Here is an 18,755-nt window from a genome sequence, read left to right on the forward strand (position 1 = left end):
CAAGACTAATGTACGTCCAGCATTTATTAGGCTACCATAACTCAAATCAACTAAGACTGATTTACATTGTTGAGTTACCTCATTCAAAACAATAATTTAAGCCTTAATTGAAAATATGATTGCAAACTCAAGGTGGACACAGTGCCTACTACAGGAGCTTCATATTAAGCTTAAGGTCATGTCAAAGGGAATGGAGTCAGAGCAGTTTAAGGAATATTTAAAAGCATTATATGCCAAAATACACAGGGATATCAAGCTGAAACAATATTTACTTTGGAGATTTGGGCTGTGGTCTAAAAGGATAATGAAATACAGTCTGATGAATATGAAGAGTACCCAAGTCGTACAGATTGAAGACTGACTTTCCTTAGCAGATTATTAGATATCTTTACATGATGGGGGAGCGCGATATACAAGTTCAGGAGCCATAAGTAAGGCAACAATACCAATGTGTTATACTTCAGCTTAAATAGGGCAGGTAGGAAAAATTAAATAACACGACAAACTATTACAAAAGTTGTGCATCCTGTACCTGCATTGGTCGAGAACACATGTGAGTAAGGACTTCCTTACGATACATGCAATATTTGTCTTCTCCCAAATTCTCATTCAGAGTTTTCTGAAAAGAAACAGAATATTTATTACATCATATGAAAATAAAAAAAAAAATATTTATTATTATTCTAGTATTTTATAAAAACAAGCACCACACTGCAGTAGATCACAGAAACAATATCCATTAAAATTTCTGCAGCAGCACTAGTTGGAGCAGCACAGATTCAAAATATACAATACTTAATTAGCCTTACAAGAAATGAAAGCAATCAAATGGATGTAACATTTTTAACTCCCTATGGACCAATTTGAACTTCTGTTTCTTTCTAAATGTAACATTTTCACTCCTCCAACTACAGGTCAGAACACCGGACTTGTTACATACATGAAACACTATCTTTTACAGCTAATGTCTGCACCCAAAATCATTTTTATAAATAATTTAATGTAGAACATTTAGCTGCATTTGTATCACTAATGCTGCATACATCCAGTGAGAAACTACACGGAAAAACAGCTGCTTACTGACACTTTACTCAAGACTGAAAGCTTCATTTGTTGGTTTGTAGTACTTCAATGAAACAATGGTGGCACAGACAAACCTTAATGAAAGTTCACTCCATGTGTTCTGTAATGGATGTTGCTTCCTGATTGCTGTGTACTGCAAGGACAGAATCCATATCTATAGCTACAATGACAAGTAATATTCTCAACTATGGAAAGTATATTTTTTGTAATTTGGTAACTTTGTAATTGAGCAAATGCTAATAAACAGATGTGCTTCCAGCAACCTGAGAAACTGTTTCTCTGACTCATGTCGTATTTATTACTTTAAAAAACTGCATGTTTAAACAGTTTGTCTGACGGATAACTTCTAACTGCAGCATTTATTATGTGCTATGAACCTTACCAAAAAAATCAGGAGAGAGATACTGTAACTCTTTGCTTAACAGTACTGGGGGACCCACTCACAGACATTATCAGTCTTCATGGCTTTCTTGTCACCAAGTCAGGAAAAGTGGCAGGATGTCAACTATCTCTCAGATAGGACACAATGTGTCAAATGCTAAACATGCTGCTCATCTACTTACCCATAACTACTGGTGTCCCTCAACACTCAATTCTAGGGTCTGTACTCCAACATTTTTATAATCAAACTTCATATCGCAATGGGCAAGACCCTCTGATTCAATATGCAGAACCAATGTAATCATCCGACAACAATACTCTGATCACAAAAATACCTTTAATATATATCATCTGCACAAAACAACAGACTAGGGGTTGTTGCACATACAAAATCACTCGAATCACCATAGATGATAATCTAACATTTGACCTACACATATAAAATGCTATCAAACAACATACAAAACTAGGTCTCCTCTACAAAGTGCCCCCCACTCCTCACTTTGCAACCTAGAAAGACCTTTATTAATATTTATTGTCAATTTCTTGGATGACTCTTCCATATTAACACTTGTCAACTCCTCCCTTTTAACAAAATTGGAATAATGTTATAAATAAAATAGCAAAATCTGCAACCATACCTTCCAAGTAAAATTAGTCATTGCCTAGCACTCACCCAACTAAACTAGTTGGAATTCATCAGTTACATACCTCCCAACCATACCGAATTACTCGGTATTTACAGAGTTTTGGGGTCCAAATGAAGGGGTGCCACGATTCCCGATTGGCACCCCTTCATTTCCGATTTTTTTGCTTCATTTTTTTCATTGTTTAAAGAATCGCGCTGTCGGAGCTGACATCATCACGTGCGCGATGACGTCAGCGCCGTCAGGACTACCAGCCAGTCAGAATTGAGCTCAAGGAGCTCATGTCATTATTTCTGGCTGGCTGCGAGCGGGAATACTGAGCAGCGAGAACCTTACCAGGCAGCAACATTAATGACAGTAATGCTGCTCAGTCATTTTATTTTTTTCCAAGCCGGCTGCGAGCAGGAATAAGGCAGCAGTACTATCAGTTTTATTTTTTCCAAGCAGCAGGCAGCGCGAGTGGGTAAGCGTGGGACGGAGCGTCCTCTTTCTTTACAGAAGCAGTGAATCACAGGCTGCAAGATCCCTGTGGAACCTGTGGCTATAGCTTAACAAAAGGATTAGGGGGGACGTTTTAGGATAGTGTTGTGGGAAGACGTAGCATTGCTGGCTGTGAGCATTTACTGATTTTTTTTCAGAAATCAAGAAGAAGATCCAGCTGCTGATGTCAGTTAACTCTGAGAAGTTGTCCTCTTCAGAAAGGTACAAGTACGGTGTTTGCTTCTTGAAATTATGGTGTAGAAAAAATAGGACAGTGCTTATTAGCTTTAATTTATTGGTGGCTGCACACACTCTTTTGTTCTACAGAGACAGAGTGTCTTTTTTTCATGAAATCAATTTATGGAGGGTAATCTTTGTATTTCTGCAAGAGGATATTGATTTTTAAATGCAGTGTAACATAGCATCGGAATACTGAGATGCTACTGAACAGTAGTTTGGCAGGATGCGCTTGATAAGCAGATCTTGCATTGTTTTATATAACAACATTTTGTCATGCTGAGCATGCTGATCTCTAGTCTGCATTTTTTTCTTAAAATGACTAATTTAAGAGATGAATTATGAGACTAGCAATTAGGTAGGCGTCTTAGCTGTTTTGCATGGATGGATTAGAGAGAGAAAAAAAGCAGCATCTTTTGAGATGTAGTTGTCATTTTATGCTAAAAGGGAGTGTCCGTTTACAAAGAGCCTCTAAACTGCCAACCCCCGGCTTAGTCACATTCCATGAGCTGTGTGCGTGTCTGCCTGTGTGTCTGTGTGAGTAGGGCAATTCTTCTGAATCTTGTTCTGTGTCTCCTCTACCAGCATTATCTTATTCCTTCCTAGGTAATAACATTTTAATAAGGCTTTTAATAATGTTTTGCCTTCTCTCATTTCAGTCATCTTTTAGAATAATTTGAATCTTTTAATATAAATATAATCCATGCAGGAGGTTTTTAATATGTTCCAATCCTGTTGGCTAGGAGAAATGAAAAATTTATTTATTTATTTACTGTATGGTAACTAAGTATGAGGAAGATTAGCCCAAAGAAGTTTTTCAGCTGAGAACTGTGCTTGGAGGCAATAAACATTATAAGCCAACTGACGTTATACACTTCAAATATGACAGAGTATTAAGTTTACATAGTTACAGAATGTTATAAAGTTTATATATACTTATTATATAGTTTTTATAAAGTTGAGGAGAGTGTTCTTATACATTTTTACTTTAGGTTTTTATCGGTTTACATGAGGTGCAATGTATTTTGGCTACATAAAATTGCTTATTAATTGTTCAATATTGAATTTCCTTGAATAAAAGACTCAAATTAAAGTGATTAAAAAACAGAGATTTAAGACAGGCCTACAGACTAAGAACAGAGCATAAGAGAAGGAACTTGGAAGAGTTAACTGGCAAAGGAAAATAGCTGAGACACTATAAGCATTTTTATAATGTTTAGCCTTTTAAAGAGTTTATCCATTATTCCTAAAACATTTATAACAGGAAATGAACCATTAGTAGTGCATGAATGTTTCTGCTAATATTCCTATGGAATGAAGAGCTCAGAAAAGGACTTTTTAAACTTGCTAAGAGTATCTTGATACCTTGTTTCAGCTGTAGTTTGTTCCAGGGAGCTGGGACTCTTCATGAGAAGGCTCTTTCACCATTAACCTTTTTTAAAATAGGGGATGATTGAATAATATTAAGTTCTCCTGGAAATTCCTTAGGGAATAGGCCAAGTCTATTTTCATTGTGAGACAGTATTGCTTTGTTTATCAGATGTCTGTTAGTCTTTGGGCACTGACGTGCTGCAAAATGTAAAAATAAAATCCAAATAATCATTGTAGAACTAAAGCAGTATGCACACATTAGTGTTTATGGTAAATGGGGTGAAATAGCCAGGTAATAGGACATTGGAATGGCTGCAGGGGGAGTGGGGACGCTAGTGCCATGTTTTGGCTGTCTGTTCTTCAGTTTGTGTTCGAAAGTTAGTATCCCACAATTCCATTGGAGTTGGTGGGGTTACGTAATTATGTATGCAAATTAGATGTTAATCAGCGTACAGATTTGTACCTATTTTTCATGGGCCTTGTCCAGATTTTTGATGTTTCCAGGTTGAGAGGTATGATCATTTATCAAAAATTCAATCAACTTAAACTAGCCGAAAGTATATTTTGCCACACAACTAATGTCCAGCAGTGTAGACAGTAATGATATGGTATTCCCCATCTAGATCTATCAGGTCTAAGGACACATATCTTGCCCAATTCTGTAGACCAAATAAACAATGTATTCCTCAAATGTATCCAAGTGATGGAATACTCTCCCACAAAATGCAAGAAAAATCATAAATCCAATATACTTCAAAGCCTTAGGACTTGCTTCATTTCAAACTATGCTCCTGCCACTCTTCTCTATAGTAACTGCTGTTACAACTCTATCCAGCCATCCTCTCTTTCTAGTATCCATTTTGGTACTCTTGCATAATCTAAGTTTCTAGGCTTTTATTAGACAACTCAGTAACTTAGCCAAACCTAGAAATTATTTCCAAACCATCTGTTGTCTAGTATTAAAGTCTTTTAGTTCCTCTTTGAATTTGTAATGCCATAAGCTATTTTTTACCCTCAACAAATGCTTTCATTCAAAAACAAGTCCAGATGTGCAAGCAATGAATCATGACAAGTATGAACAGTGTGCTCTGAGTGAAATCTACAAAGATTCTTGCATGCATTTGCAAGGTTACTAGATGTTTTCCCATTATCAACTCCTTTTACTTGGAGACAAGCAGTCTGCAGGTGCAAGGAGTTGATCATGAGAGAGCTAAATAGTGTGTACTGAGTAATACGAACAACGTTCACAACTTAGCTTACTTATTTAAAGATAGCCAGTCCACTTTTTCTTAGGGCTAAAAGTTAATATTTACCAAACGTATGCAAGCTGCTTTTCACATCTCAGAGGGTAAAAGAGATAAGAAGATAACAGAAAGCAATCAGCTCATGTGAAAAAAAAAAAACAAGCTCTAATGTGAGCTTCAGTAAGGGTCATCTTAATTTTATAATAAATAATGTCTGTGTGTGCAAACATTATTTTGGAGCAACTGCTCTTAACTGGAGAGGTGAACTTTTTTTGGAAAATGCACATATTTTGTTTATTTCTTGCAAGTTAAAAGGAGATGGAAGTTCTGAAAATCTGCTAAGTTTTCCTGTATGAGTATATTTAGTGACGCAAAAATTCTTGAAAAATTGGCACTGAATGAATGAGAAATGAGGAGAAAAAATTCTTAACAGGATCAGCATGCCAAACAATGTGCACATGTAAGCTAAAAGCTGGTAATATACATTCAAAGGAACTGTCATGTACAATGTTGAGAGTAGTATATTTTTTATCATAATGGCCACTCTCACTGTATTAACATGCAAAGTAAATGGTGTTACAGGAATAGAAAAAAATGTGAAGAGTACTGTAGAGTGCAAATAATCTTACTGCACACAGTCTGATACATATAGGCATATGAATTTGACAAAGAAAGGATTTCAGGGTGGACATTCAGCAGAATATAAAGGATAAAGGAGAAAGGAAAAAGGAAATAATAATACTGATTCCTAGTGGGTTTCCAATAATGGTGGTAGTGGGGGAGTTGAAGGTAATGGTAGATTTATAGTAATAAGTTGTTACTGGCAGAGGAGGAGGGTTATGCTGGCATGAACATGCATTCCAACTAAAACTACTAATATGCAGTTTATGAGAATTTTAGGAGAAAAACTGTGGTGGTGGTGCTGCGGTAGCATTGTTGCCTCATAGCAAGATGTTGTCCCATTCGATTCTGAGCTAGAGCATCTTCTGTTTGGAGGCATACGTGAATGGGGCGTGCCTTTGTTGAAGGTTGTGCATCAGGGCTGGTAACCCAGTACGTAAAAATCCACTACCAATCATTAGCGGACCGGAGTTCCATTGTGGCGACCCCTAACCGGGAAAAGCCGAAAGACACAAACAAACAAAATAAGCTTTCAGCAGGGAAAATTATTTATGGATGGGAAATGGAACCTGATTCACAGAACATCTATATTTAAATGAACAATTTAAGACTCATTCAGTAATTGATGATGCATTAATAAAAACAATGATACATGATAATGAAATAAGCAAGACATTAGTGTTCTCCTGATTATCCGTTAAAAAAAGAGGAGTTTAAAGAATGGGTAGTGGAAATTATTCAAGAGTTATTATAGCAGATACAAATTTCTTCAGAAGGGATGGCTAGGGAGTAGGATAAAATGAAAATGGAGTTTAAAAGCATAATAAAAATAAGAGAAAAACAGAGGTATGGGAAAGAATTAATAGGAATTATTTAAAGGGGTTGACAAAAGTTAAAAGTAGTGCAGAATAAGAAGAATCTCACAGAACAACAACAGAAACAATTGCAGAGTGCTAAGGGGAAAATAAGGAAACGTTTGAATAGTATGCAGGAATTTAGACAGGTTACTACCAACCAAGTACTTTTGACAACTTCACAGTACAACTTTTAGCAAAACAACTTATGCAACAGAAGGTAGAAAGGGTTGTAGTCAAACATTGGGAACATATGAGAGAAAGAAAATCCACAAAATGAAATATGAAAATGATGGGGCTCAACATTACAAACAGTGATGTATAATCAATCAAAACAGGGAGGTCTCCTGGGGAAGTCAAGAGGGAATAAAGGGTTAAAGAGCTTAAAGGTTAAGAAAACTATAATAGGGAGAAGTACCAGCATCTTGTAAGAAAGCTGTGATATTTGTATTATCCAGAGAAGATAAAGACCCCTCAAGCCCAGCTTAGTTTAGACCCATCTGAATTTTAAAGTATGATTATAAAACATTTATGTCTATATTAGCTAACAGACTAGAAAAGGTGATACATATGGATCAATGTGGTGCAGCGGTAGAGTTGTCACCTCACAGCAAGAGGTTGTCCAGTTCGATTCTTGGCTGGAGTGCCTTCTGTGCAGAGTCTACATGTCCTCCCTGCATTCATATGGGTTTCTTCCAGGTGCTCCGGTTTTCTCCCACGTTTCAAAGACATGTGTCTGGAGTGTTTCTCCCCGGGCCTCTGCTGAAAATTGGCTTTGTTCCATGTTGGACTTTCCTGGTAAACAAATGTTAAATAAATAAGTAAAAATAAATAAATAATGTGGATCTGACAAAGGGAAGGGAAGCTAACATTTGAAAATCGTAACAGAACCATGATGACTGAGAAGGAAGCTGAGAACAAGAAAATAAATCAACCATTGGTGAGTTCTGAAGCAGAAAAAGCAAATGATAGGTCCAGCTGGGATTATTGGACAGGGTAATAACAGCATTTGTGTTCTCTGATAGAAGACGGGTACAGGAAGGGTAGGAGGTAACAATTAAGATGGGAGGTTTCCTCTCTGACAAGCTGTGTTTGAACACGGAAACCACACAGGGATATCTTCTTTCCACTTTATTTGCTTTATATTTAGAGCAATTAGCACAAGAAAAGAAACTTTCAAATTCAATGATATAACTGGTACCGTTATACTTATTTCAGATGATATTATTTTGTACTTAAATCCAGAAAAGTGTTATGGAACCTTTTTAGACATGTTCTAGTTTTTTTGAATATAAATCAAAGGCTATAGCACAAAAACATTACATTCACAAAGGAATTGGTTCAGCAATACCCATATTTATAGGGGCAATAGGAACATGGCAAAATCAAGTAGTTTGGTACATGGATTAGAAAGGATTCTGCTATAGAAGGTAATATTTCAAAGTGGAAAGGGATGATGATAAAGTGGAAAGGGATGATGATGAAGTGGTGGTGCGAGTGGGGGAGTACAAGAAATAAAGAGAGTAAGACTTTGGTTGCAAATCCTTAAGGAGAATAATAGCAATCATACAGAAAGTTGAGGTAAGTATTCTAAGAACTAAGTGAGCCAGGTAATGAGGAAAGGCGATTTTACCAGTAGGGATGACCACAAGTAGGGGGTACAAAAATAAGCAAGAAGGTGTTTACTGGAGAAAACTGGCAAAGGAACCGAGGTTTTTGGAGGAAATGACTAGACAGGTAAAACAGTGAAATTAGCCTAAGAAAAAGAAATTTGGACTAGAGGTTACAGGCTGTCTTTCCTACAAGGGACTGATATCACTGTATAGACAAAGAGAAAGAGTAATGGAGTCCTAAGTGAAAGATCTGCTATGGTAAAGTTTTTAGTTGAATCATGAAAAGAAGGCACTGTTAAAAAAAACAGAGAATTAGTAGGGCATATAAAATACTGCATGATAACTATAAGAGCCAATCTGAGGAAGTTAAAAAAGATTGGAATGACAGACTGGAAAACCAACTTACATGGGAACAATGGAAAGACATATGTATGGCCTCCCATATATCTATAAAAATCCAGGTGGTTTAGGATTTTTGGATAATGATAAAAACACTCGACAACACACAAATAACTCCAATTTATTAAAATATAAAGTAAAAATAAAAATGTAAGTGCATGCGACCACACACTGTCGCTTCATCAGACAAAGAGAAGTAGAAATTCAACAATATATATAGCCATACGTAGTTAATCAATCAGCCCTTAACATCAATTAAGACACACTGAATCAAAAATCTAAAAGGCCTATACATATATAGAATGGTTAGATTATATGCAAACATGAAGCTAATTAAGTACAAATCAGTGTTTCAATTAAACCTTTTTTAAAGTCTAGGAGACTTCAACATTGATTTCTACTTAATTTGCTTCATGTTTGCATATAATCTAACCATTCTATATATGTATAGGCTTTTAGATTATAAATATTGTGAATAATGTTTTTAATTTTAGATATTTTAAATGATTCAGTATTCTTTGTCTGATGAAGCGACAAAAGCGCTTACGTTTTTATTTTTACTTTATATTTTAATAAATTGGAGTTATTGGTGTGTTGTTGAGTGTTTTTATCATTATCCATAGCTCTATTTTATTACACTCAACTTTATCCTCAAACCTTTTTTTTTGTTTAAGTTACATGGTTTAGGATTTTTATTTTTACTTTATATTTTAATAAATTGGAGTTATTGGTGTGTTGTTGAGTGTTTTTATCATTATCCATAGCACTATTTTATTACACTCAACTTTATCCTCAAACCTTTTTTTTTTTTTGTTTAAGTTACATGGTTTAGGATTTTTGCTAGGATGTGTCTGTATAGATATTTTTATAGCCTAAGCAGATTTCAGAAACTGTTTTCTCAAGACAGACAACACAAGCTCGAGGAATGATAGGAAAGAGAGAGGTAATTGGCAACACATGATTTTTGGCAGTGCAATGACTTTGTCAGATTTTAAAAATTCACTACAGAGTGTCAGAAATTTGGGGGTAGCAAAAGGCTGTAACTAAGGAAATGATTCTTTTGAAAAGGATCATAATTGCCTAGACAAAGTAAGACCTTAGTTTAACTCTGTTGGCTGCCAAAAAAAGCCAGTTACTAGAAAAAGGAAATCAAAGTCTATTTGAAGTATTTGAAAAGTCTATTTGAAGTATTTAAAGTACTGAATGTTGTAAAAGTGATAAAAGAAGTGAAAGAGGGCTCATTAGAAAAGGAAAAGAGCAAATTACATTAAAATAAAAGGAATTTGTGGGAACAATACATGCAGAATAATTTTCAGGAGAAAGAGTAAAGTTTAAGGGAACTCAGGAAATGATCAATTTAAATAATGTTTAAATGATAATAGTTATACAGAAAAAAATATATATGTGACATATAATGTATGTAAATATAAGCATTGTTCTTAGTTTGCTTTCTTTTCTATTAATATATTATTCCCTATGTCTTAAGGGATTAGATGTTTAAAAAATGCCATTACCAATATACTCATCAAAGGATGTGAACAATTGCTCTATTTCCTATGTTCAAGAACTCTACAAGAGACAAAAATGTTAATTGCTATTTTTTGTCCAGTGTACAGGATGCTACCTCCTATTTTCAGCTTCAAGAAAGAAGAACAGAAGATGAACTGGTAAGCTGAGCCACAGTCTCCAAATCCACATCAGAAGCACACAGGAATTCAGCTTAAGAAACACCATGTTTTTAAGGTAATCTGTACTAAATTCGAACATAAACCTTTGTATAGATCAGTAAAGTCCCTACAACTAGGTACTAAACAAATACAATAATAATAATAATAAAATTAAAGGACAAACATAGTTTAAATAAAGCAAATGCATAACATTAAAGTATTGCCTTGTAATCATTCTACAAGAGAGATAAAGGTCAGGACCAGTCATTGTTAGCCAAACAAAAATGTTTTTTGAAGCTCATTTAAAACCAGTAAGTCTGGGGGTCATTATCAGCCAACTTGGCAGTAAATTTCAAGTAAAAATGGTACAAACATAATGATGAAGACTGGGATAACCCAATCATGCCCCAAGGACCACAACTCAGACTGGTAAAGGAAAGGGTCTATGAAGTTTAATACATGGCTATCAATTACCTCAAAGTGGGGGGAAACAATCCATGCAGAGTTAATTAGACAAGGGAGAGAACTTGAAAGTGACATGATATTTAATAGGCAGCTAGTGCAAACTATGCAGAAATTGTATAATATGCTAGCAATGAGATACCCACAGTTAACCAGCTGGGCTGCAGAGTTCTGAACTAGCTGCAACAATTACACTGGAGAATGCAAAAGCCCTAGGTACAAGGCTTTACAACATTTCAGACAGGAAGAAACCAAATTATGAACTACAGCAGGATTGTCTGCGGGTAGAATAATGCCTTAATGATGTTTACATTCCTAATATAGAAGTATGATAATTTGATAATGGCTAAAAACTGATACTTATGAGTCAGCCTATAATAAAATACTAACTCCCTACCCGATTTATGCTGTTCAACACAAACAGCAACTAATCCCCACTACCGATGACAGAAGAGGTCAAATGTGGTACAGATGAATTCTTAGGAAAATCTGGATTACCATGACAATCATTTTGGGTGCGATGAGCTTTAACCAACTTTTTACCATCCAGCTGTGTATGCATTCCAAATTTGATGCTAAGTGCAATCAACAATGGGCCAAGAACTGAATCCCGCAGTATATCAAATGCAAGATGGTAGGAAGAAAAGGTGTGAAGTCCTGACACTACTCTCAGAATACATCCAGTTAGACAAGAGGCAAGCCTATTCCAGACTACTCTTGTGATACACTACAGCATTACCTAGGGCAGTCCAACTGGATCCATGATCAGTGCTGGTAAATGCTAGAGAGGCAGACAGTGGGACAAAAACTGAAAAAAGGTAGTGGTCCTCCATCATTACGAGGTTGTAGAAGACTCATCAACAAGTAAGGCATACATGATCTGACAGATGGTTTGCCCTTGTTTGGTAAAGAACCAGCCCACTGTTTTCAGTGTGCATTCTGGAAACAAAGGCAACAAAATCATGTAAATGTAATATGCTTGAGAAAACTCTCTCCAACTCTAAGATGGTGGAAATTCCCAGTATGAACTTGTAAGACCTGGGATTACACTTTGTGCCACCTCCAATACAAACAATACAAGCAAAGCAAAAGTTCTGCTTTGCAGAGATGATTTGCACCTGGCACCTCTAGGCTTTCGGCTGCTGGCAAAGGCTCTTGCCTTTTTTAGGCAAGGTCTTGAAAACAACATTATCAATGTGAAATTAACCAATCAGAATAAAATAAGGGTCATGCTGCTAAATGCTAGGAGTTTAAAACAAAAACTGCACTCCCTGGAAGCACTTCTATCACTAGAAGACAGGTGTGTGTGCAGTCACAGAAACCTGGTTCAAGGCCTCAGAGAGTACCCCAGCCTTGCAAAGCTACAATGCCATACACATGTTTAGACTGCAAAATGAACATGTGAAAACCAAAGCAGGTCATGTTTCAGTCTACATTAGAGGTAGTTTCACCTCCCGTCAAGTTAGACTGGACAACTCCATGGAGTTACTCCAAGGCCATGTTACAGAGGACAAGACCCCCATTCATGTCATAACCAGTTATAGATCCCCCTCCGTGGATCATGATGCCCATGAAGCTTACTTGACCAAACTGGAGATGAGCTAAATTTTACCGAACGCACTGGTTATGGGGGATTTCAATTATCCCACCATCAACTGGGAAACCTACTCTAACCTTAACTTAGTAACGCAGAAGTTCCTTACCCCACAAGGGGAACAAACATTCTGGATCTGGCCCTCACCAACATGTCATACAGATGCACTGATGCAATTGTCAGACACTCATTAGTTAAATCTGACCACAAAACAGTCACCTTTGCGCTGGCACTAACACTAGAACTCACAAAGGGTGAAATCAGACTAAAAAACTTCACCAAGGCAAACTATACCCTCTTAGGTGAAGGGATAAATGCATTCCAAGACCCACCCCAAGCTGAATGTGTTAACTACGCCAAAGCTTACACTAAAGCGCTGTACAATTACTTACATAAGTGTATAAACTCGGTCTAACAGAAAGAATCAAAGCCAGAGCCCCAAGCAAAAACAAGCTGCCATGGTGGACATCCAGCATCAATAAACTGTACAATAAATGCAAAACGTTGCTGTCCAAGAAAACAAAGGCAAGGCCCCAACAATGGTAAAGCACTCTCCTCAGCCTCAAAAGGCAAATAAGATAACTTGTGAAATCATCCAAGGGCTAATTTGACAGAAATTTAGCAAGTACAGCCAGGATAACCATAAGGCCTTTTACAGCTACAAACGTAATGGACCCAAGCATGTGCAGGACTAGTGGCTAATGGTATACACACTAACCGCACAGAGAGAGCAAACCTGCTAGTGGATAGGTTTGGAGAAAATGTCACTCCCCTATTCCCTCCTAACTTACAACAAACTTTCCCTAAACCCTACACATCTGAACAGCAGGTCCTCAAAGCCTTGTCTAAGGCAAAAAAGCACAGCCTCTATGTGACCAGACAACATCCTAGGCTGTCTTCTAAACAGGCTAAACCACGAACTAGCATCAGCACTAAATACCATTTTCAATCATAACCTAACCACAGGCTTTGTTCCTGCAGAATGAAGAAGAACAACAAGTTATTCCCCTCCACAAAGGTGGCCTAGCAAAAGACCCGGAGAATTACAGATCCACAACTTGACCAGCCTCATCTGTAAGGCCATGGAACGTATCATTATGGACCTCATAAATAACGACATAGGCAACCTCCAAACTCTGGATCCTACCCAATTAGGCTTCATGAACATCAGATACTGCTTGTTAAAGCTGATGGATTTCTCTGAAAATGTGACAAAAGCCACTGGCGAGGGTAAATCTGTGCACACAGTATACCTTGACCTGGCAAAGGTCTTCGACACAATCACCCATTCAGGCATTATCGATAAACTTAGCAAACTGAATATAAACCCCTTCATTGTAAGATGGGTTGCCAACTGGCTCACAAACCAGACACATACTATCAAAGTGGGTGACTCCACATCAACCAGCAGACTTGTTACCAGTGGGGTCAGTGCTGGGCCCCCTACTGTTTGGTATATACTTCTCAGATCATCAGGTCAAAGCTAAGGAGTTGTGGCTGACCAAGTCTGCAGACAACTGCAAGCTAGGTGCAATCACTGAATTCCCAAATAATATCAGTATACTCCAGGTGGGTCTCTCACAGACCAGCGACTGCTGTATTAGTCACCGTCTCAAACTGAATGCAAAGAAATACATCATGATTCCCTTTGACACAAACAATGTCCCTCACACTATCAAATCAACAACAATACCCTAAGTACCCATGAAGTGGTAAGAGACCTGGGATTACAAGTTGACTGCAAACTTAACTTCGACCACCATGTGTCTGCTGTAGTAAAGAAAGCTTTCTACATAGCATATTTGATTAGTAAAGGCATTGCCTCAAGAGCAAAAGAAGTTACAACCCCCCCTATACTTGGCACTTATTTAGCCCATAATTGAGTATAACACCCCATTTTGCATGTACTGTACTAAATACCTGCAGCAAATAGAGACCGCAGAGGTTTCTAACAAAGAAGATCAAGGGTTTCCAGCATTTGCCTTACACAAACTGAATAAAGTCCCTGTCAATATACCTCGTACCATATAGACTTCTTAGAGGAGACATGCCTAGCCTACAGAGATATCCAAGATCCAAACCTAATGAACTTGCTGAGTAACCACAAATCAAATCGGATTAGGGCTACCCATTCCAGGAACCTAAATATGGCCTGCGACTTAAATGGACACATTGGACAGCCAGATTTATCTCCCAGCAGCTGCCGCATCTTTGGAAGAGGCTACCAATTCATGTAAAACCTCTATGACACTGTTCAAGAGGAACCTGGACGAGTGGATAGGGCACCATAAACTCTTACCGAGGATAGAGCCCACAACCCTCCTGGGCATGGACATTCATCACTAAATGCAATCTTGGTACTGACTAGCATTTCTATGGTATTACATTGGGGTGAAATGACTACTGTTAAAATAGGCTGATAGCCTAGTAATCTCCTATGTTCCAGCAGTCAAACCGCATTCTTAAAAAATAAAATAAAATCCAGTCTGCAAGATGTGCTTAAATTCACAGCTTTTCCCCCACCTAGAAATGAGTGGCTGGTTGGCTTACTGCTGCTACAGAGTTTTCATGGGACAAGAATATCTGGACTTCTTCCAGGAGACTGCTTCTTTGTTATTAGTAAAATGGCTGTCTAATAACAGCCGGTGTTTCCACAGACTAAAGCACTAACACCCGAAATCTAACCTTCAACTAGTCTTCCTAACTTTACACTGTTCAAGATCAAACCATGGTTCAAAAAAGCATAAAGTAGGATGGTTGCACACAAATCGCACCCAAAAGATAAAGCAAGGTTTGCAATGCAGTGTAAAAGGCCTTGACAAGCCCATATGAATCACTAGTACTGGACTACCTGTGAATGGCAACTAGCATAGGTGCTTCTGCTAGAACTGAAGGGGGGGGGGTGGAAGTGAAAGTACAGTTGTGTAAAACCTTACCACAAATGTAGATGCCCTTCTTTTTACTGCTGCAGTATTTGTCAACTCTGGGATCTCCTACCAAGGATAGCCAAAGTCCAGAACATATACCAAACCGTTTATTATCTAGGAGTGTTGTACATCAGATGTATGCTCCCTGTGTAAGTGTAGGGCATAAAGGTGATGTACGAATGCTCCTAACCCAGAACTGAAGTGTGCCAAGAGAACCAGAACCTCCACTGGAAAGAACATGTGCACCCAGAAAAAGGAAGGAAAAAGAGAAAGGGAAGAACCTCTTGGCTAGAATGAAAATACCACCCATGGAAAAGGAGAAAAGAACAGGGGTAGGAGAGAAGTGGAATGACAAAATGGATCTTGTCATATGGGTCTGGTAATTTATTCTGGTAAAGTAGCAAGAGTGTATACTTTCTTATCAATCCTCTCCATAGCTCTACTGTCCTTACCCAAGAGGAGGAGCTTAGAAGAAGGACACAGCTTAGAAGGCTTAGACACAGAAATCACTGCTGGATCAGACAAAGGGCATTTATATGAGAACTTGCAGGCATCAGGCACCTTTTACAACCTGTCAGGCTATTTAGGAGCTGGAGGTTGGGGGTCTGGTGCCAGGGAAGCAGCAGGGAAGGTATCCAATAGAGCAGCCAATACAGGGAGGACAGCAAAAGGTTTAGGAGAGTCCATTTGTAACACTCATAATACCTTTTCTGGATGTCTGATACCTGGGTGCAATCCCATTTGAAATGTTCCATCATGCACAGGGTCATGTCACCAAAGGACAGTTCTTCCAAAGGATATCCACATTCCTCAACCACCCCCCAGTCAAAGAAACCACTGAGAAAAACTTTTCAAAAGCAAACTTCACGTTACTTAAGACCGAGGTGGGCAGTTTCAAAGCCCCCATGCTAAAGGATAACGCTGTCCAAGCTGCAAAATCCTTTACTAATGCACTCTATGGGCACCTACAAGAATGCATGGATCATGCTATCCCAAACAAAACCAAGACTCACTCCTCCAAGAAAAGGAAATCAGTCTGGTGGACCCCTGCCATAAACAAACTATACAATAGGAGGAGGAAACTAGTACAGAAAAGAGTAAAATCCCAAGAAGGGAAGACGTCCTTGATCAGTATCAGCAAGAAACTACGTTCCCTCATAAAATCATCCAAGGCTAGCTTCGAAAGAAAAATTGCCATGGTCTCCAAAAATAACCACAAGGCATTCTTTAGCTATGTCAAGAATCTAAGTGGCAATTCTCAGATCTGCTCAGAGTTCATGAAGAATGGCACAAAATACATTGAACCGACCAATATAGCCAACATCCTGGCAGACAGGTTCAGTGCAAACTTCACCCCCCCCACCCACCCACAAAAGGACCCATACCAGAAGAATGTAGTGCCCCTGAAATCACAGACACTCAGGTTAAAACAGCCCTCTCCAAAGCCAAAAACACAGCATCAATGGGACCGGATGGTGTCCCAGGCTGCATCCTACACGGGCTCAAAGATGAACTAACCCCTCACCTAAACACATTGTTTAAACTTAGCCTCTCCACAGGCTATGTGCTCACAGAGTGGAGCACAGCAACGGTTATTCCCCTCCACAAAAGTGGAGCCACAACGGACCCAGGGAACTATCGCCTTATAAGCCTGACTAGCTTGGTCTGTAAAGCTATGGAGTGCATCATCATGGATCTCACTAACAGAGACATTGGGAACCTCCAAACACTGGACCTTACAGAGTTCGGCTTTGTTAAGGGCAAATCATGCCTCCTAAATCTGGTGTACTTCTTTGAGACAGTTACCACGGCTATAGGCGAGGGAAAGGTGGTCCACACAGCCTATCTAGACCTCGCAAAGGCCTTCAACACCATTCCCAACTCGGGTATTATAGACAAGCTCATGTCACGAGATGGGTTGCCAATTGGCTCATGGACAGAACCCACATGGTAAGAGTTGCAAGAGCTAGGTCTGACTCTAAACTGGTTACAAGTGGCGTTTCCCAGGGCTCAGTCCTAGGACCCCTCCTGTTCGGCATATACTTCTCAGAGGTACAGGCAAGCACAGGAGGACTATGGCTGACCAAGTTCGCAGATGACTGCAAACTAGGGGCTATAACTGACTCTCCGGCTGACACAGACATCCTCCAAAAGGGTCTCACTGGGACAGATACCTGGTGTCAAAACCATGGCCTCATGCTAAATGCCAAAAATGCATAGTCATCCCCTTTGGAAAAAACAAAGTACCCACAAACTATCACATAGGTGGTAGCCCCCTAAATACGGAAGATGTAATAAGGGATCTGGGGACCCAAGTAGATAGTAACCTCTCCTTTGATAATCACATTGCCAAAATGGTTAGAAAATCCTTCTATGTGGCCCACCTAATCACAAAAGGGTTTGCATCCAGATCGAAAGAGGTCACTGGGCCCCTCTACACATCACTCATCAGACCCATCATAGGGACATCCTTACAAGACACCTGCAACAACTGGAAAGACCACAGAAATACCTCACTAAGAGGATCACTGGCCTCAAGCAGATGTCCTATCCAGCTTGACTGAGGAAACTCCAGCTGTACTTGGTTGCATACCGCCTACTCAGAGGTGATCTCTGCCTGACATACAAGGCCATGTCCATCCCAGAATTGATGGACATGCTCCACCTAAAGAAAATCATATCCCCTCGAGCCACACGCTCCAGAGATCTAAACCTCACCACAACAATAAATAGGACGTGCTACAGGGATAGATTCCCGTCCCAGAGACTTACCATGCTCTGGAACAAGATTCCAATCTACATTAGGCAGAGCTCCTCGCTAACCCTCTTCAAGAGAAACCTTGGCAAGTGGATGGGAAACAGAAAGTTTACCCCAGGGATCACTTTAAACAAAACGCCCTAAGGAGACTTTAAAGCCATCAAAGCATTTAACATGCCTTGAGTGAAGTCCGGCCATTCTCTTTGTGGATTTCTGGTAGCTAACACTACATATTACACGACTATCTTTTCTTTAAGGGGGTGTCCACCCTGACAAAATGTGATGGTCTGAATCTAATCAAGGTACTCAATATCTCTTCCCTAACAGAGTGAGGAATCCCTTTAGGCCTCTCTGAGATAATCAGCTGTGATTCTCTGTCAATGTCCATGGCAGAAATTTGCAAGGCTTCCAAGGACA

At 38.8% G+C, this 18,755-nt stretch overlaps 1 protein-coding gene across 2 annotated transcripts in view; it reads right to left on the bottom strand.

The window, feature by feature from the left end:
* The window catches only part of DIS3L2 (DIS3 like 3'-5' exoribonuclease 2), a 4,570,298-nt gene that overhangs the window by 733,926 nt on the left and 3,817,617 nt on the right, over positions 1-18,755 (bottom strand). For both annotated transcript variants that reach the window (XM_044070680.1, XM_044070679.1), the window contains one exon: positions 533-619. In XM_044070680.1, coding sequence (XP_043926615.1) covers positions 533-619 — 87 coding nt within the window. The remainder of the gene's footprint in view (positions 1-532; positions 620-18,755) is intronic.

Source organism: Protopterus annectens, chromosome 4.part1 (genome assembly GCF_019279795.1).
Source record: "Protopterus annectens isolate FY-2018-M chromosome 4.part1, PAN1.0, whole genome shotgun sequence".
NCBI lineage: Eukaryota > Metazoa > Chordata > Ceratodontiformes > Protopteridae > Protopterus > Protopterus annectens.